The 19921-nt window shown below is 40.8% G+C and overlaps 2 protein-coding genes across 2 annotated transcripts; one reads left to right on the plus strand and one right to left on the minus strand.

The window, feature by feature from the left end:
• The first annotated feature begins 679 nt into the window (after positions 1-679).
• HSCB (HscB mitochondrial iron-sulfur cluster cochaperone) lies at positions 680-4808 on the plus strand. The gene is made up of 6 exons (XM_082491897.1): positions 680-969; positions 1039-1135; positions 1642-1731; positions 2284-2428; positions 3308-3355; positions 4635-4808. The coding sequence occupies exons 1-6, from the start codon at positions 755-757 to the stop codon at positions 4724-4726; spliced, it is 687 nt and encodes a 228-aa protein (XP_082348023.1). The 5' UTR covers positions 680-754; the 3' UTR covers positions 4727-4808.
• Positions 4809-6017: 1209 nt separating this feature from the next.
• Positions 6018-19737, minus strand: LOC309678749 (solute carrier family 2, facilitated glucose transporter member 11-like). Its single transcript, XM_082491896.1, has 12 exons — positions 19653-19737; positions 17188-17286; positions 15379-15539; positions 14638-14762; positions 14248-14377; positions 12873-13021; positions 10027-10214; positions 9422-9532; positions 9207-9308; positions 7590-7665; positions 7193-7320; positions 6018-6230 (listed from the first exon to the last, which is right to left on the minus strand). The coding sequence occupies exons 1-12, from the start codon at positions 19695-19697 to the stop codon at positions 6027-6029; spliced, it is 1518 nt and encodes a 505-aa protein (XP_082348022.1). The 5' UTR covers positions 19698-19737; the 3' UTR covers positions 6018-6026.
• Positions 19738-19921: the final 184 nt, after the last annotated feature.

Consider the following 19921-nt stretch of genomic DNA (forward strand, 5'->3'; position numbering starts at 1 on the left):
CATCCAGCTCGGCCTATAACCCAGACTAGTTTAAATCTCCCCACCGCTTTGCTACAGCTCGTGATTAGCCATAAACACACAACGGCGCCCCGGGTGCCTCCCGTGCGGCTTTTCGTCCGGAGGCGTTCAGGAACGCCAGTGGCGGGAAGGCGGGGGGGAGCCGCCCCCGGGGCGCTCAGGCGGCAGGGCAGGGCCGGCCCGACGGCAGACGCCCCGCATCTGCGGGGAGCGGAGCCGAGGGCGGGCAGAACCCCGTCGCGGCGGGGAACGCCGGGCCGCGGCGCGGCCGGAGCCCCTTCTGTCAGCGCCCGCCGCGCCCGCGCCGGCACTGGGGGGGGGAGGGGAGGGGGGGAGGGCGGGAATCCCCTCAGCCCCTCTCGCCCCCGCCCTCCCGCAGCGCCCCCTGCCGACCGGCAGGGCTGACACGCCCCTCCCGCAGCGCCCCCTGCCGCCCCGCCACAGAGCTGCAGTTCCGTCCGCGGCGGCGCCGCGCGGCCGAGCGGGCTGCACCACCCTCCCCCAGGAAAAGCGGCGGAGACCGGCCCGGTGGCGGCGGGCACCGGCGGGGCGGGGCGGGGCCCAGCAGGCGGAGGAGGGGTCCGAACTCACGGGTGGTGGAGGTCGCGCTGCTCGCCGCGCCGACCCAGTGCCGCCTTCCGCAGTGCGCAGGCGCCCCGCCACTCCTCGCTACGAACTGAGCCAATCAGGACCCGGCCCTTCGCGCGGGGGCTGCCGGGAGCTGTAGTCCGGCGGGATGCAGGCGGCGCTGGTCAGGGCGCGATGGGCGCTCCGCGTCTCCGAGGCGGCCCCACGGCCGCGCCGCCTCGGCCCGGGCTCTCCTCCAGCCCCGCGGTGCTGGAGCTGCGGCAGCGCCCTCCCCGGCGCCGATGGGCTGCCTCATTTCTGCCCCGGCTGCCGGGCCCTGCAGCCGCCGGGGCCTCGGCCTGACCTCTTCCGCCTGATGGACTGGTGAGTGCCGGCGGGGCGGCGGCGGGACCGGCCGGCCGCGGGCCTCACACCGCCTTCTGTCGCCCGCAGTGACCGCTCCTTCCGCATCGACGCGCAGCAGCTGCAGCGGCGGTTCCGGAGCCTGCAGCGCGCCGTTCACCCCGATCGCTTCGGGCAGAGGCCGCTGGTGAGCGCCGGGGCGGCTTGCGCGGGTTCCCGGGCGGGGTGCAGGGCCTCGCCGCCCCCCGGTCCCGCCGAGGCCCAGCGGCGGGGCCGTCGGGGCTGCGTCCGGGGAGAAGCCGCCTTTCACCTTAGGCTGTGCCGTTCTTGGCCGGGTCAGGCGGCCCCGCGGAGCGGAGCGCCGGGTCCCTGCCGCCCTCCAGCCCTGGGATTACAGGGACTGCCCAGCTGCTGGGTCCTGGTGCTTAGGAGAGACTCCGACTTACAGATTTGCGGCAGAGGATGGCGATGAGGGGCTGCTGTGGTTCCTGAGAGGCTCGTTGTGTGAGCTGACACAGAGGACAAGTCCTGACAGCCCCTCTCCCTGTTCTTCTTATCTCTTAAAAATCAACTTCTAGTTTTACACACATGTATTGCTGTGTGTGGGACCACTATTTCTCTGCAGGTAACAAAGTGTAATGTACTTTGCCACTTGTTATTAACTTGTTACTATTATTTATCGTCCATTCGCAGAAAGAACAGTACTACTCTGAGCAACACTCTTCCTTGATTAACAAGGCCTACCAAACCCTCCTGAACCCTCTGAGCCGTGGCCTCTATCTAGTAAGGTGTCCGTTACATCTTTTATCAATACTCCTATCACTAATTGTAGGTGGCTGGGGCTGCTGGTGGTAACGTAAAGAGTCAGACCTTTGAGTACATCATTAACATACTAATTTGCGTTCCTCTGAAAAAGAGGTTTACCGGGGATTGAAGGGAGACCAAAACCAAGCTTGTCTGAAAACTAACCAGCTTTTGGACTGTTTTCTTTGACATTTCACTGATTATTACCATCTCATTTGCTGCTCATGTTACACTGATTTGTTTCCTGCATCACACGTTGTCTTTGGCCATGGCTGTTCCTTTGAGATTTCAGTCTGGCCCTTGCAGCCTTCGTTACATTTTTTGCTATGGTTAACTGCTCGTTTTTATGGTCTACCTATGGAGTCAATTTTAAGATTGGCTCTGTTTATGCACATTTCATGGAATAAAACAGAAGCTTATGAGATGAATCTGAGTGACCCCTACTGAAAAACTTAATAGTCAAGAAAATAATTCACATCATTGAAATAGATGCAAGAATGTGTATTTCCAAATTCCCATTTTCTTCACCAGCTGGAGCTGAATGGAGTAGAGCCGGCGCAGGAGACAGACTCTGATGCAGACCCAGTGTTTCTCACAGAAATCATGGAAATTAATGAGAAATTAGCAGAGCCTAAAAATGAGGATATCCTTGAAGAAATTGAAACTTTAATTAAAGGTAGGTTATGATTTGAGGGTTTTGTACAGAATTAATTTACTGTATCTTGTATAACACAAGAGTCTCTGAAGGCTTTTTCGGTGTATTTCTTTTAGTATCTCCAACTTGCATTAGTCTTTAATTGACTGACTGCAAGAGCTTCCCCTCAAAAAACAATGTTGTCTTTACCAATTTATGCCACCTAAACATCAAATCTGGTTTGAGAAAATCTGTATAACAGTACCTATTCTGATAGCAAAATCAGTATATATGTTGATTATAAAAAGGAACTTCTTATTCAACCTTTAGCAGATCAGGGCAAGTAGACTATTCTAAAAGAAAGAACCACTCAAAATGAAGTTTAATAAAATGCTTGAATGACCACATTAAATAATTTCTTAATTTACATAGACATTGTATTTCTTTCACCTTCTTTACCTTAGCAACCATTGTATTAAGTGATTATTATCCTTATACAAGCAAATTTTTTGTTTATATTGTTGGTGATACCCAGAACATTGAGTTTATTGGTATATTTAATTCTTCGCAATAACATTAGTGTGCCAAAAGCAATTAGTATAACTAGAATAAAAACTAAGTAGAAGAAAACTAACTGTAGCAGAGTTAACTGATACACCAAAAGTAAATTAGATTTGTGGGAAGTTAGTAACCATTGATTTGCTTTGGAATTGCTGCCTGTAAACCTGTTTAAACAAAGAAATATATCTGTTTGAAATTATAATATAAAAAAAAAAAGACAGTAATATTATGGAAAGCTGTCTTGGCTCCCAAAGGCTATGAGACTCCTAATTAAGTTTCCCACCACAGACAATCAGAATGCAGTGGTATTAAATACACTAAGTATGTAACAGAATGTGAATGAAATCGTTTGTTTTACAGTTAAACAAGAAGAACTGACCAAAGAGGTGACTGCAGCTTTTGAAAGAGGTAGCTATTTCTATTAAGTATTTAGCTGCCATACATACCAGTTATAAATGCTTAAAAATACCACATTCTCTTATTGGCAAATATTTCCTGAACTACAGAGCAGAAATACTGCATAAACAAGTGTTCTTTGTTTGGTATTTAGACTAAGTACTTCTAAGCCGACCTTTCTGCTGATTTAGGAAATTCAGGACCTCACATTAAACTTTAAAACAAAAACCCAGTATAAAAGTTCCAGTTAATTCAATTTGCATCAAAATGATTGCTTCAAGTGGGAATGCAGATGCTAAGAACTTGTTTATTTGTTTCCCAGAATACTGGGAAGGACAGACTCCTTTCTTAATCAAACTTACCACCTATTCTGAGGTTTCAAACTTGAATTTGGGAGATTTTGCTCTGCAGACTTGAAGCTGTGAGCAGAGTAGTGGGTGCTGTTCTTTGCAGTGAACGTCAAGACATGAACAATTTTGCCACTTACCACTGCAGCTGTGTGGCAAGAAAAGACCTGATGCCTCGTTTAGCCTCAGGTTCTAGGGACATCCTGCAGAATAATCAACATAACTTTATAGTGCAACCAGTTGATAGGCAGGAGCTTGAACCATTCCAGACTAGCTTCTTACTCTGGGAAGAAACCTTTATATTTCTCTCTGGGTCTTGGAATGCTTTTATTCTTAGGTTTATGTAGTAGTGTGTTGTAATTGTAAAACATCAAACGCAAAGTAGTGCTGGCTGGCCCTGTGCGTGGAGAATTATAACCTTATAATCTGTTGCTCATTGTACTGCGAGAGTTAAGGATTATGTGGCACCTATCCTCGTCAGTAGGTGATAAACTACCTTTCCCCTCCAGTTGTTTCAATATCAGTTTTGTACTTGACACTATCCATACCGGAGTCCTAAAAATCTTTTGCATTTTCCATTGATGGCAGTTGGTCTAATTGCATGCATTTAAAAAAAAAAAAAAAAAAAAGTCTTGTCTATATACTTAAAATACCCCAGTGGCTACATCAATACTATAGCCACTTCACAGAAGTCACTAAAGGGTATCCATGTCACATTTACTTTCTAAATTGTACATTTTTACGTTTTGTGAAACACCTCAGTCAAGGTGTTCACAAAACCAAGCTGAAAATAACAGGCAACGTGGTTTTAATAGTGTATGGGTCCTTACAAATTGCAGTTCTTAGTACTGAAACGGGTGCTGTCATTAGAATCTTGAGATTCATTTTGAAAATGAAAATTCAGCCCTCCCTCTGTAAACTAGTAATCTTTTATTTCATTTCAGATGATCTTCAAGAAGCTAAGAAGCTTCTAGCCAAAATGAAGTATTTTGCAAACTTAGAGGATAAAGTAAAGAACAAGAAGATCCCGTCCTGATACTGCCTCCTTTCCCATTAAGAGTTAACGTATTTTCAATTAAACAGCTGATTTAGTTACCAAAATCGGAAAAATGGTGTTTGCTTCCTACGTTTTCATTAAAAGCTTTAATCCTGAGAGAAGGAAGATAAACATAAATCTAGTGCTTACTGTAGCACTTACTAAATAACAGATGGAATCAGGAGATGCTTACAACCAGGAAAACGCGTAATAAGTAAGGCAGGACTACTATCCTAGCAGTTACAGGTATGGAAGGGAGTATCAGAGAGGCACATAAACACCATGTGTAATTAAGACTTCCTACTTTTCAACTACTAAAATATGAAAAAATTATTTTAAGTTGAGAAAGTCCTGGACGAAATGTTTGACACTGAGCAGAAAGCTTGATCAATGGGTCCTTCAAGTTCTCTGTAGTCTCCTTGTGTGTGTGTTCTGTCAGACCATCTTGAAAAATCTTTAAAGGTGAAATGTATTTAATTCTGTCCTCTCTGCTAACGTGGTGCTTTTTGTGACGTTCATTTCAGTCTGTTGGGAATTGGCCACGGTAACTAGAAGAGGTTCTACCCTGTTCCAGTTTAAAATGTTAAGATGCTAAGTTAAGGAAAAAAAAAAAAAAATCCAAACTCAAACCCCAGAAACTGTTTTATTAGTACCCTCTTAGAAAACAAGTCTTTCTAATAAACTTTATTACAAGTAACAGTAATTCAGATAGGTGCTGTACTGTCTTTGTACAGTTACAGTAGTAGGACTAGGTGAAGAATGTCCTTAAATCTTTCAAAGAAGTTATTTAAGTGAAAAATGGCAACTAAATACCCCAATTTTACATATAAACTAGAATATTTCAAATATTGGTTTCTCAGTAGGTCAGTTCTCGTTTGGGTTTCAACAGCTCAGAGTATTTCATTCAGTAAAGCAATAACATACGCTTTATTACCCGAATCTGAAGAAGGGACTTAGACATCAAAGAAGAGCTACTGAATTACCTGATGAAATCTGCTGGGGTGGGGGGGAAATTCATTGAACACCCTCTCTTGGCATTTCTGCGTTCCTACAACATCAAGCGGTAGCTAAACATTGAGTCTTCTATATAATATAATATAATATGTTGTTAATAGCATTTCAGCAATATATGCTTTGACAGCATTTCAGAAAGATTAACTTGCCTTTAATTAAACTTCCTCTGTATATGCAGGAGGATTTAATAAGCTACTTGTTCATGGTATCATACTGCTAATATAGAAGATGCTGTTTATAATTCTCATTAAAGTTCTGTTACAGCTGTGAAATTACACAATTTTTTTTAAAATTCATCATGGAGTTGTCGTCTTTCATAAAGCTCCGTTTCCTTTTTTTTAGTATTTCTTCCAAAATTAAGCTTGTGAAATTCCTTTTCAATTTCCAGAAAAGATTTGTTTTTTGTCTCAGGAATCACGAGGAAGATGAAAGCAGCAACTAAGGAGCACTCCAGTAAGAACACCAGAAAACAATACTGCTTCAGTCCATTCTGAAAATAAAATTTAATTGAGTGCAACATATTTCAAGTATAACAGTGGGTTTGGGAAAACAAAAAGCTTTTTGTTCCCATTCACACCCAACATTGCTGCTCAGATATTTTTAATAAAAAGAGTTTCAACCTATCCTTGCTGTACATGTAACTTTTTTAAAAACTTTTTTTTTTTAGATAAAAGACTACCAAATGTTGTGCAGTACACTTAGTAGTCTTTTATTAAAAAAAAAAAAACACCTCTTCAAACACTCACCAAACAATTCATAATGTAATGACAAGATGACAAGTCAGCATTTGGTATTTAGCTGTCTCATATTTTAAGATTATATTATTTATCTTTTTCTGAATGTTTATTAATATTTTTCAATGCTATACATTAAAAAATTCAACTATCTTGAGAAGCAGAGTTCAACCAAGAAAAAAGGACTGTCACATCAAGATACCCTGCTGTGTGCTGTTCCTGCATGTTTTGCTCTCAAGAAAAAGTGCTAAAACTGAAAATACAGAGCTAGAAATGAAAGCCTATAGTTTTTCCTTATAATCTTCCTGATCCCAGAACCCTGTCTATGTAAGTGCAGTGAGCTCTCAGAGATGTGAACCACTAGCCCCAGGTACTAGTTCTACTGTACTTTGACATAAAAGCACAAGGCACTATTGAGAAATATGTTATTTGAATCTCAATATCTGATTAAGTTTTTCTAGTTTTGATACCATCTTGATTTTTTTAATCCGAACATGAAAGTTGCCCCCATGCATTCCTTTTAACTTTCATTCATCATGTTTTATTATTTTCTGTTGATATCTAAAAAATAGTTTAAGGGGACTAACTATACTTGGTTGAGGGGTAGTGTGCATCCTATGTTTAAGGGTTACTGTATAAGAAAAAGCAATTTGCTGGAACCTGAGAGAAGGTTAAATGGGAGGTAAGGCAATTAGGAAAACGTGTTATGCATACTTACCACTATGAAGGGAAAGAGCATCCCGATTGTGAAGAAACTAATCCAACTGATAGTCCCTGCTATCATGTAAGCAGCAGGACGTGAAGACTGTATAAATAATTCAGCTGTCAGGGTATTTGTTATGCCACCTGGGGAACAAGTTTCAGAAACAGAAGGGGTTATTACGCTAAATGTCCATTTGTGGTTATTTCCAATGCCAGAAAAATTTAGTTCCTCAGTTTCAGGCTATGGGAGACTAAACTCTTCTGATGGGGCGGGCTCACTTGCGTTCCTCAGCCAGGGCATCCGCAGCCTCAGTCAGTACTTACTGCCTGGCTGGCAGAGTGGAGCTGCTGACGCTCCCCCTGGCTCCACACACACATTTCACCGCTTTAAAACATTCATCACTGTGAAATACCTGGTCCCAACCCAAAGCTCAAGATGAAGGCAAGTATAGATGTCATGCTCACATAAGGCACCCACGAGTACAGGTCCTGGAACAAGAGAATGAGAAGGTTTAGTTCAGGTTTTGATAATGCAGTTTGAAAGTTTGGCTTAACAGTTACATTTCCTTTTGCCATTTTATTGCAACTAAGACCAACAGCCATTCATGGCTGTTTACAGCCAATTTATTTAACAGTACTGCTTCAGAGAAATTAAATATTGTTCATTTAATAATTTTTACTAAATGGAGTCTAGTACTTCTGTCAAGATTTATGATTAGTCCTCCGAGGTTAAAAATTTACAGCAATATGGAACATAAGAATTATGTGTTGTTACTAATTTAGTATTTTGTCAGTGTTTATTTTGGTATTTCATGCTGATCCCATGAGTTAGCTGTCACTAAGCACTTCCATAGCACAAACAGACTTCTCATCACATTATTTCTGTATACGTAAATTTCAACAGTAAAGAAACATTAGGATTACTATATACACTTGAAACTAGCTGCATTAGAAAGACCAAACCTAAGCATGAAATCCCATTATTCAAAAGCAAACCAAGAAATGTACAAAGTTCCAATAAAATAATTAAACCTAGGCCTCTGCCTAACGGCTGGCTCATTCAGCATGTTGCCTGGCCCAGCAGCTACTCTGCTCCAGCCGCACAGAAATTGCTGTAAGCGCCTCTTCCATGGCCCACCTGCCAGGCTGCGCCGCCCCCACACCACTGTCCCTCCAAACCTCCCACCTGCAGCGTGACTGCGCGTCACCCCCCGTGTACAGCCAGCTCCAAACGCCCGCGGTGGGGACAGGAAAAGGACTGCAGCTCTGAAATCCAGCCTTGGTCAGATACGGATTTATCAGGCAAACATACGGACTAAATGGCGTTGCTCGCTGTTGGAGCTACAGCTGCATCGTCTTGCTTGGATCACCCGAAGGTAACAGTAAATGTTTAGTGTAGTACAGTCTGCAAGCGTAGAGATAGATTTCCTCTAAACGGCCATTTCAGGAGGTTTGTGGAGCTGCCTTATTTGAGCTGATACAGCATACAGAACAATTTACAACGCATCTCTTCATACTACCTCAAAAAGCGAGGCAGGATGTTGTCTTTGCATGGTACACTTAAGGCACTCTCAGTACCTCTAGTGAGCTCCCAATAGTTTTTGTGAATTTACACTTAATGGATTTAAGTGTCCTTTGAATTTCAGCATCCTTACAATATTTTTGTTTGATTGTTTGCTTTACAATTAAGTGACCAAAGTGGACCCTGATGCTTGAGATCATCACTATGCAGTATTTCATCCTAAAATTACTTTAAAAGCTAGAATAAATGCTGTTTTGTCATCACTTAGTTTTCCCAGCATTAAATGCAGCTGCAGATTTAAGATAAATACATGATCAAACCTTAGCTGACAGCATTCTCTTATTTTAGGGAAACGTGGCTGCAGAATTGATCAAATCTTTCAATTGCTGTGATTTTTTATGCTGCTGTTTAAACCTATGCAGCTCTTATCTTCCACCTTCTTCTGACTGTCACAGATTTTCACTCCCTATAAGCATATCATGTAATATAAACGAGTCCTTCTCTACACCTGGTAAGTCAGAGAGAATGTTAAAACAATGCTCCAAAGGGCCATAAAGAGATAACCCCCAATGATGAGACATCTTCTTCCCACGTAGTCTATCAGTAAACCCTGTGGACAAGACATTATTTTCTGTTACAATATTGATCTCATATTTACCAATGTTATTCTTCAAGAAGAATCATTACTCGTTATGCTAGGATGTAGAATAAGTTGTTACTTACACAGGTGAGGGCTGTGAGGCATTCACAAGCTCCAGTGCCCAGTGTCACATATGGGATTTTTTCTGCTGAGATCCCAGCTTGTTTAAAAATGTAAGTCGCGTAGAAATAAATCTACAACAGAAACAAGAAAATAATGGGGCGTTCCCAATAGTTAAACTGTCAGCTGGAAACAAAGCCAAGTCCGTACTAAACACACAGGTCAATGTGAGTTATTAATTTGATGAAAACAGCAAAAAGAATCTGTTAAATTCATGCCTAGGTAAATATATTGCTATCATAAAAGCAAATGTAATTATTCAGCTTGCTGAATATAATACTTCATATTCTTAAACCGGACACAATGGGATAAGCTGACCCACCTTTATTTACTTTTTTCAGAGGATGTAAACACAGGCATCAAGTCATTCTTTGAAGAATTTACATAGCAGAAACATGTAAATGAAAAAAAAATGGAAAAAAGAGAAACACAGAAATAATAAAAATAAATTATTTCCCACTTATCCCATTTCTCTGAGCTTCTCTACGTGGGTCCATTGTGTTAATAAAAGGTTGAAAAACAGATGAAAATTAAATAATTAAAGGTGTTTGTACATATGGAATCTTACAGCATTGATCCCACTGAGCTGCTGGCCCATAGTCATCACAATCACAGTAATGAGCTGCCACCTCACACCATGATCAGTGAATAATTGCCAGGGTTTCTTGGGTTTCTCCCCATCTAAGGCAAAACACTCCCGCTGTATGTCTTCCATCTCCCTTTGATACTCTGAAGAACCATGAAATCGCTTCAAAGCTAAAAAAGAAGAAAATAAATTCTCTTATGTTTACCTATTGACCACAACTTCTGGAAAATCATCTCTTTCCGTAACGACCTGGCTTTTGCTGGGATATGAAAACTTTCTGCTTTAGGACACTGGGAAAAAAGTCATTTGCTTTATGACTTGGGTTTTTTTGCTGTGGTGGATTTGGAGATTTCATGGCATTGTTTTGCTTTTTGTAGAGGAATATCTGACTTTGAAATGTTCATCAAGCAAAATATTTTGAAGTGTTTCATATCTGAACCACAGACCTCCAAATAGTCTTTTCATTAAAGGACATTCTAATGAGTTTGAAGTCTTTTACTCAAATGCTAGGCAGATATCAAGTCTTTTGTTTTGTCCCTGTCTTTAATCTTGCCAGTGGAATGCATTTAGCGACTGGAGTAAATATTGTAAGTAATTCTTCTAAGGCAAGTATTATCAGAAGTTATTTGGATGCAAGACTAAAATTTTTACTAATTGTCCTACAACCAAAGAGTACATAACATCAGTTCCTCTAGAATCTTTAAGATTAACTATTTCATAAGTAACAATTTGCCCACTTAGAGGCAACAGTAGAACGTTTGGTGCTGCTGGGAGCAAACTTTTCAACACTACTGTTATCACTAACAGCGTAACCAGCTTGAAGCTCTAGCCACTCTTCAGCATCAGGTCAGAAGCAGCCACAATTCTTGAAAAAAAAAAAAAAAAAATTCAATGACTATGTTATGTTATTTTAGGAAAAAAAAAAAAAAAAAGAGAAGGAAAGACCTAAACATGATCTGGAGATCGCAAGCTTCACTTACATTTAAAAAACTACATTTAATGAAGCCCAAACTAGACCATAACCCAAAAGGGATATTACTGTCATCTTGTCCACGGCTTCCAAATTAGACAGAACTCTATAGGTCATTTGTAGTTACTCTGCTTTTGCAGCTGTGATGGTCTATGAATATTTTTGGGCAAGCTAAACAGGGAGAGATAGATTTTTATTGGAACAGTTGACAAACAGGGGGGAAGGAGACAGGCCTGCAGGCACAGATGGCTTTATCTAAAAACTTAACTTTTTTGTCTTTTTTCTTTTTTAATTACCCAGTATAATACATGATTCCACCTCTTTCTGTGAACACTGCCACTTCTGTAATTCTTCATGAATTTTACCTTGGCCTAAAGGCTTCCATGAATTAAGCCTCAGTAACTTCCTTTGTTGAAGATCTTTGCACAAGATACACTGTTCTACCTCCAAATACCTTTTCTAGACAGGTAAAAATTCACATGCTCATCAAGAGCACTTCAAAAGAATTAGCAGAAGAAAACCAAAAGAAATGTTTTTTCTTTATTTATGCATACAATGAAAATTGAATTAAATACAACCCTATCGAATGCTAACAAGGTAAACTTCCTTTATTCATTTCTCTCATTTATTTAGCATTTTAAATGGAAGATCAAGGGATCACAAATGTCATTTTATGTCACTGTGAACTACATCAGAATTATCATACCAGGCAGAAGTAGAAACACTGAACACATTTCTGAAAAACATGTGATTGAGTATTTAATTGTCCAGATTTGTACACTGGGATCTCTTTTAAGTTTTTCTGTCCTTTCAATTTTATTGCTTAGTTATTATTTTAGAGGTGGTCTTTTCATATTTATTTAGCAGACCTTCAGACTGAATTACTCAGACCTGTTTACTTATAGTGGCTAATACTTTACTCTTCGGAGTATTATTCCATCAGGTCTCTCTGGGAAATAAAATACTATCTGTGGTATGCAAGGACACAAATGGCTACCTCAGTGTCTCCTTTTGGCATTCTATTGTGAAAAAAAAAAATCTTAGTTTCTTCTTGCACTATGAAGAGAACTGTATAATTTCAGGATAAAGAAAATCACAACTAATTTGAATTTTTGTCTTTCAAATTCTTCTTGTAGCGTGTGGGCTTCGCTTGCTCATCTATGCAGTACTGCACAGCTATTGCATTACAGTCACTTCTTGAGTAGGGTTTGAATAAAAGGAGAACAATCATAGATCTCTAAAATAAAATAAAGTTAAAAGTCTAAGCTGTCACAGTTCTCCCACATGATACAATGGGGGGAGGGGGGGAGGTATTTAAAAGATAACAAAATATTTAGAAAATGGAGGATAAGGAGTTTTCTGCTCAAATAGCCAATGAATCGCTTTTTTAATATCACCTATTTTTCAGTAAAAAGCTCTCTAATCTTTCGGCTACTTAGGCTGTCTCCTTTTTATCATATTACTTTTGATTATTTCTTACAGAAGTACAACAGAAAATATCTGATATAACTGATGTAATCTGTGACATGACCTGAGAAATGAACAATATAGTGAAAGGTTAAGTAGTTCAGGAATGTAACTTCACCCAAGAGAAAAATTATTAAATCTTTAAAGATTTTGTTAGAGAGTAACAAAACATGAACACATTTGAAATGAAATAACAAAGTTTTGTTCACAATCCATTATAGGCTCCCGAGTACCACAATCCCTTTTTCCATGTAAGCTCACTGGAGGAAAAACATGGACCAAAAAGCACAAGGCGATAGAACTGTGCAGTATTGATAAAGAAAAAAGAAGAATCTGGAAACCAATACACTCATCGTACTTTTCTGAAGATAAAGTTAACACTGTAAGTTACCTTTGACACAGCTCAGCTCATCACCTCTGTCTATAAGAAGATATCTGGGACTTTCAGGAAACCATGGCAGGGATAAAAGTTGGGCAAATGCTGGGAAACAGCTGCTGGAGAGCAACAGAGGCCAATACGTTTCTCCACCTAATAATTCCCTGTGAGAGGTGGGGGAAAAAAAAAACAAGTAGTTAGCTATTGGTGACTATTAAGACAACTTTTGGGAACAAGATGTTTGTCCTTTGGGAAAAGTTCCCTTGTAATTGGTTACCCACGTCTTGTGAACCTCAGCAGAGAGAGAATATTTTCCCAACCACTCTGAAATCAGGTTTCACTCAGGAAGAGGTGAGCAGCCCTGCTTTACTGCTGCTTGTTGCTGTGTTGGTCCTAAGCATTATTTTCAGGTTTGACAGAGCAGTGTTTTCTAGCAATGCCAGAAAGTAATAGCATATAGACTTCAACTTAAGGTTGGCAGCAGCATTTCCATCTGCTCTTGAGAATAATTTATGATAGAAAGGAACTCAGAAAGTCATCTGATCCTACCTCCCATTCAAAGTTGATCTAATGAGAAGGTGTATTGCATAGAAAGGAATCATTAAAATTGGTACAGTTAGAATCAGCAGGATGATGTGTTGTAGGCAACGTAAACTTGCTAAAATAGACAGTGTATTGCATTTTAAATACTGACCCTAGATTATGCATTCTGAAATTTATATTCTACTTTATTTTGTAGCTCTTCTCACCTAAAGTATCTATCAAAATCCGTTAATTCAGAAGCTAGTAATAAGGAAAAAGAAAGAGAAGTCTAAGTGCTTTTGGTAGAGGGACAGAGGAAAAACAGACAATGTGCTGTTACTCAGGGTACGGACAGTTACTCTTAGGGCAGTGGAAAGCGTCTAGCAGACTTCATGAAAGAATCTTTTCATATTGAAGTTGGGTAGTCTCTGTTCTTGGAACTTTTAAAGACCCAACTGGATAAAGTCCCTTGGAATTTCACCTGATCTCACAAGGGACAAAGCCAGCAGCAGTGCTGCAAAACAGAAATCATGAGTCCTTTGCTCTCAAGTCCTGTCTCATAAACGTCCACTGTCTCCAGCAAGAGACTGGTAGAAAATATGAACTCAGCATAAATGCACCTGCTTTACTGATGCTGTTCTGGCTGACACATCTAAACTGAGAATACTTCCCTGGGGAGATAGTACAGATGGTCTGCAGTTGTAGGAATAACATGACAAAAGCAGGGTTTGCTTCTTACAGATAATGAACTGTGTGCAGCTCATTCATGCTGCAATGGCCACAGTGAGTATTTTGTAGGGAGCTGCACGGAATTGGAATTCTTTACATGCGAGTAAGGCAAGGCAAGAAAAAAAAATGCATTTCTAACCTCAGACCAATTATTTGTCCTGTCAGAATCCCCCCAGTCAGAAAGATGGAACTGCCCATGGCCATGCCACCTCTAAGATGTTTTGGGGCAATCTCCCCGATATACAGAGGCTGCACACAGAGACCAATACCTGCAAATGAATGGAAAAAACATTTTCCTATCAATAGATTTTGCTTTGAAAAGAGTTACTGAACACATAGGAAATCGGACTTTGTTAATTTCTGTATTAATTTAGCTGCCTTCGTATTCCAAGTTAGACTACAGAACATTTTTGTCACCATATCTACAAAGTAGCATACAAACAAATATCATAATACCTAAATAATCAGCAGTAACAATCATTTATCATTCAGCATAGTTTATTGAAAGCGGGAATAGGAAATCATTCACCTGAATTTATGCCAATCAAAAACCTTCCAGCAATCAGTAATTCAAACAATCCCGTAGGAAAACTGATCCCCATTAAAATGGAGGCCAGTATTGCTATAATATTATTCATCAAAAGAGCTCCTTTCCTAAAGAGGAGAAAAAAAATCCCAAACTGTTAAGAAAATCTGCCATAACATGCTTTTTTTTTTAAAAAGGTCTTCCCTTTCTGGTAATATGGAAAAAATGGGCTTTATACTGAAGAAACATGCTATTAACTGGAAAGCCAGATATCTGATACAACTATTTACTCTGATTTTAAAACAAAGTCCAAACATAAGGATAATGCATAAATTTGACAGAAATGCCTAACAGGGTAGGCATAGAGGGTTGTTTATTTATGCTAGATCTATACAGAATGAGCATGAGATGTTACAGATGACACAGAGTGTCCTTCTGGCATGAAGGCAGTGTATGTATATGGGGGACCTGTGTCTCCCACCATGCAGTACATACTCCTACTTTGATTTCAATAAAATGCAATGGAAAGACTGGACTGGAAGGCTGTAATTCAGGGCTCATCTTTTAAAGTCACATTGGAACAAACTGTAAAACTCTACTAGAAAACTCTGCTTTGAAGTGAAAAACATTTATAGTTACCTAAGTCACATTTTCTCCTGCTCTTCTTCCATTTATTTATCTTATATTCCAGTGAGAAAGTAGGAAAGGAAAGCATGCTGCTATATGCCTGCTGCTGTGACTCACCTGCCCAGCCGAATCGCCATGCTGCCTCCAATAAGGGCTCCGCACAGGCCTCCAAGTGAAAATATAGAAGCAATGACAGACCAAAGAAAAGTCAGCAAATCTGGATTTAGTTCCTTGTGATAACGACTAGTCCAGGTTTCATTTAAGAACCTGTGTATATGCTGCAGTAGAAAAGAATGATGAATATGTGGCATTATGTGTAGCCCCACAGCGTAGCACTATACATAACCTACACCTCAATACTGTAAACCGATTCTGGGAGCTAACAAAAGCTATCATCTTAGTTGTATTACATTAAAAACACTGATGACTTGCAGAATCTTCCTTAACCACAGTACCATTTCCTACTCCCGATACATCTCAGAGACCACTCAGCAGCTTTGCCTTCACAGCATACCTCAGGAGAGACTATTCCACTTGAGGAGAAACATAACCTTTCCATACTGCTATGAAAGGGCTTTGAGGTTCTTCTGAACGAAGGAGGGACAGGTGTTCCTACAAGTTTTTAGGAACATCTCAGAGGACAGACATCTCACATAACCCAACAAATTCTACTGTCAGGAGGCTCATTCCGACACTTGGTTTAAATCTCCCTGCCTTAGTGTAATCCAACAATTCATAGTAAAATCCCTTTCTGCAACTCTAATATTCCTACGCCTTTCTTGGAGTATTCATGTGTCAGACCTTCTAAACTGTTATTCCACATGCTTGGTTTCCTAAAATTTGCCTTTAGAAACTCTTGAACTGACATACATCTGTAATCAAAGGCTCCTGTTCTTAGCCAGCAAACAAAGACTTAAAAGAAGAACAAACTTCCAGGACTCTCCCTCTGTTTCCAGCATACTACACGTTCTTTCACAAACAGCTTGTTTTAACCTTTGTAAAAAGCATACAATGTTGTAGCAAATTGAGTCTTCACAGTTACATAACAAAATAAATCAGCTGACAGCAGAAAATAATATCCGTCACTTTCACAAGACCATTTGCTCAGATCCTCTTGAGTCATCCACAAAATATGCAGAATCCTCAAGGCCATGGCAATTGATGCAAAAGTAACAAGTAGGTGAAAATACCTACGAGATACTCAGAAACTACAGATGCACCTTTTTGGCTCTCCCAGAAGAACTTTCTCAGTAAATTGCCTTGTGATGGACAACAGTAATGATCCTTTCTCCCTGCTATCCAGTGACAGGACAGATGGGAATGGTTCAAAGATGTGTCAATGGAGGTTTAAACTTGACATTAGGAGTGGTGACATTTTACAGAAAGGGTGGTCAAACACTGGAACAGGCTTCCTAAAGAGGTGGTCGATGCCCCAAGCCTGGCAGTGTTTAAGAGGCATTTGGACAATGCCCTTAATAACAGGCTTTAACTCTTGGTCAGTCCTGAAGTGGTCAAGCAGTTGGACTAGATGATCATTGTAGGTCCCTTCCACATGAAAATGTTATGTTGTATCCTATCCTACCCTATCCCATCCTACCCTTAATGTTCTGGGCTATTTTAGTCAAAAGTGTAACTGGAAGATGTTACTTATTCATTCAGCTAATCCTTCTAAAACATACTTTAACAGAGATATTTATGTGGCATATTTGGCACTTTTATCTGACACAGAATAACTCTGATGGGAGGTACTCTCAAACAAATCAACACAAAGCCATTCTGGAAATCAACAAGAATACTTCAAAGGAGAGGAAGCCTGCCTTCGTTTGTGCTGTGATTGCAGTTTGAGTGCGTTTGGCCTCTCGACCAGTTACAGAGGATACCTCCAGTACCGTAAAACAACCCTGCAAACAAGAGACGGTATTTTACCTGGGTGGGTGCATTGATAATTGAAACATTATACCCATACTGAAAGGTCCCTCCGATTCCAACAGCACAAACAGCAAGAAACAAGGTCCAGCTGGGGAACTAGAGAACAGAAGAGAATAACAGGCATGAAAAGAGATAGGGCCTTGAACCCACATGCATATAATATCTAGGAGAAAATCACAGTGAAATATATCATGTATTTAGTTTTGAACAGTGAAAGTATTTGTTTAGAAAACTACATAAACCCTCAAACACCTGCAGCAGCAGAAACATTTCATGCTAACTTTAGCCATGATCACTAACATCTTTCAGAGATGCAACAATTACAAGCATCCAGATAAAGTGTAGGCAACACAACCACAGCACTGCTGATGGGATATTTATTGAACTGTGTAAATGCTTTTTGCGTGAACCATGCTGCTCACAGTGTCTATTTTTAATGAAAGAACGTTAGGACTGTTTATGTTTGGTGTTAGAGGCACAATGACTCAGTATAAGAATTAACCAAATCACAGTTTCTATGACTCACACTTCATCTGAGATGTGAGAAATAACAGTATTTTATTTCCCTCAGCAAGTCCCCGAGTTAATTACTGGATGTCTGCAAGTTAGCAGGTGTTAAACCTTAGCATCTTAAATCGCAACATATTGTTCACTGATAATAGTATTCAATCTAACTTTTGTTAGAATGTTTCAATATTGATTACCTAGTTACATTCCTAAATCAATATTTGGGAACCAAAATTATTAGATTCACAGACGCATAGGTTTTAAGGTCAATAGAAACAACGATTATGATACATTCTAATATCAAGAGAGTCTACTTGGTCATAAAACATTATACTTTGGATGAGGCCTCTGGGGCAGAGATGATCTCTAGAGGTTTATACGGCGTTTGGCTTTCTGACACAATACTTATTGACTCTACTTTTTAGTGAATATGATAGTACTAAAAATAACATCCAGTTTAAATGTTTAACAACACGTCCGTTAAAAATTATGTCCCAATTTAATCTCATAGTATCTTTTTGTCTAACTTCAGCTGGACGCAACAATGTCTCCTATATTAAAGGCACTTCTGTATCAAATTTCCTCTTCCTTCATACATAAAGACTGTACATGGGGTTTTTTATAAGCTTGTACTCCCTGAATTTCTCAGACTAGTTCTTCATTATTCGCATTCTTGGTCCAGTTCCCAGAAATGTTGAGTTATTCCATATGCCATACTATATTCTGAAAGACCTGTGTTCATCAAAACTTTCTTCATTCAGGACTGTAATTCAGAAGAAGTTGAAACTGATCTTCTTCGAGTAAGATCCAATTAATATTTCCTTGTGGCTTCCCAAGAATAAGAAGTGTTTCTCTGAATAGCAACCAAAGCAATGAGCTAAGAGTAATAAATAAAGGCTGCAGCAAGTACAGTAGAAAAAAGTAAAACTACAGGTGGTAAATACAGGCACTGCACACTCAGACCTTTCTATTAACCAAACACTGTAAAGGTGTTTTGCATGTCTCATTGGTACAATATGGAATCTAAAAAAGACAAAAAAACACCCCAGAATCAATAACATACATCACATAACTGATGTTTTGTTATGACAGCTGTGTTCTTGCTGCCCAAATCAGTCTGCTCATTACACTAACGTGTTGTGTAACAAGCTTGGGCCCTGATTTCTCAGAGCACAGACAACAGCCTCAGCAGTTCTCTTCACTCCTGACAGTTTATAAGCATTTTTGCCTCACTTCAGAAACACGCCACAAACAAAATCCAATTTACATTCAACGTAAAACACCAGAATCAGAAAATGTGCTTTTACAGCTTCCATTTCATAACACAGCCAGGTGTCTGAGGAAAACACAAAACTTTACAAGCCTGATCACAGAATCATCAAATGGTTGGAGTTGGAAGGGACCTTAAAGATCTCCTAATTCGAATCCCCCTGCCCTGGGCAGGGACACCTCCCCCCAGCCCAGGTTGCTCCAAGCCCCGTCCAACCTGGCCTTGAGCACCTCCAGGGATGGGGCAGCCACAGCTTCTCGGGGCAACTTGCGCCAGGGGCTCACCGCCCTCACAGCAAAGAATTTCTTCCTCATATCTCATCTAAATCTCCCCTCTTCCAGTTTGAAGTCATCCCCCCTCGGTCTATCACTCCATGCCCTTGGAAAAAGTCCCTCCCCGGCTCTCCTGGAGCCCCTTCCTTTAGGCACTGGAAGGCTCCCCGGAGCCTTCTCTTCTCCAGGCTGAACACCCCCAACTCTCCCAGCCCGCCCTCCCAGCAGAGGGGCTCCAGCCCTCCCAGCACCCTTCGTGACCCTCCTCTGGCCCCACTCCAACAGCTCCGTGTCCTTCTTATGTCATCTAACGTATTCTTATTCAGAAGTAAAGATGAAATGTGTCACGTTAGTGCACCCCTGTTGAAGCCGCCCTGCGCAGGACTCGGGCCGGCGGCCGCGGCCCTTCTTACCTTGCTGCGCGCGCGGGGCCCTCTCCGCAGCGGCTGCCTCTCCATGCTTACCGCGGGATCAATTTCATATCCTTTGCAAAATTTAGTAAACTACACTACAGGAATAAAAAGTGCCACAGAAACGGAGTTATTATTGTATTAAAGCACAGGTGTCTGCCTTCCGCCTCTAGCCACTAGGGTTCTTCTCAACGCTTCACGCCTTTTTTTATGACAGAAACGTCCCATATCTATACCGCTCAGGAGCGCTTTCCCGTGTTTAATACCGCCGC

The sequence above is a fragment of the Vanellus vanellus genome (genome assembly GCF_965231255.1).
Source record: "Vanellus vanellus genome assembly, chromosome: 16".
NCBI classification, from domain to species: Eukaryota; Metazoa; Chordata; class Aves; order Charadriiformes; family Charadriidae; genus Vanellus; species Vanellus vanellus.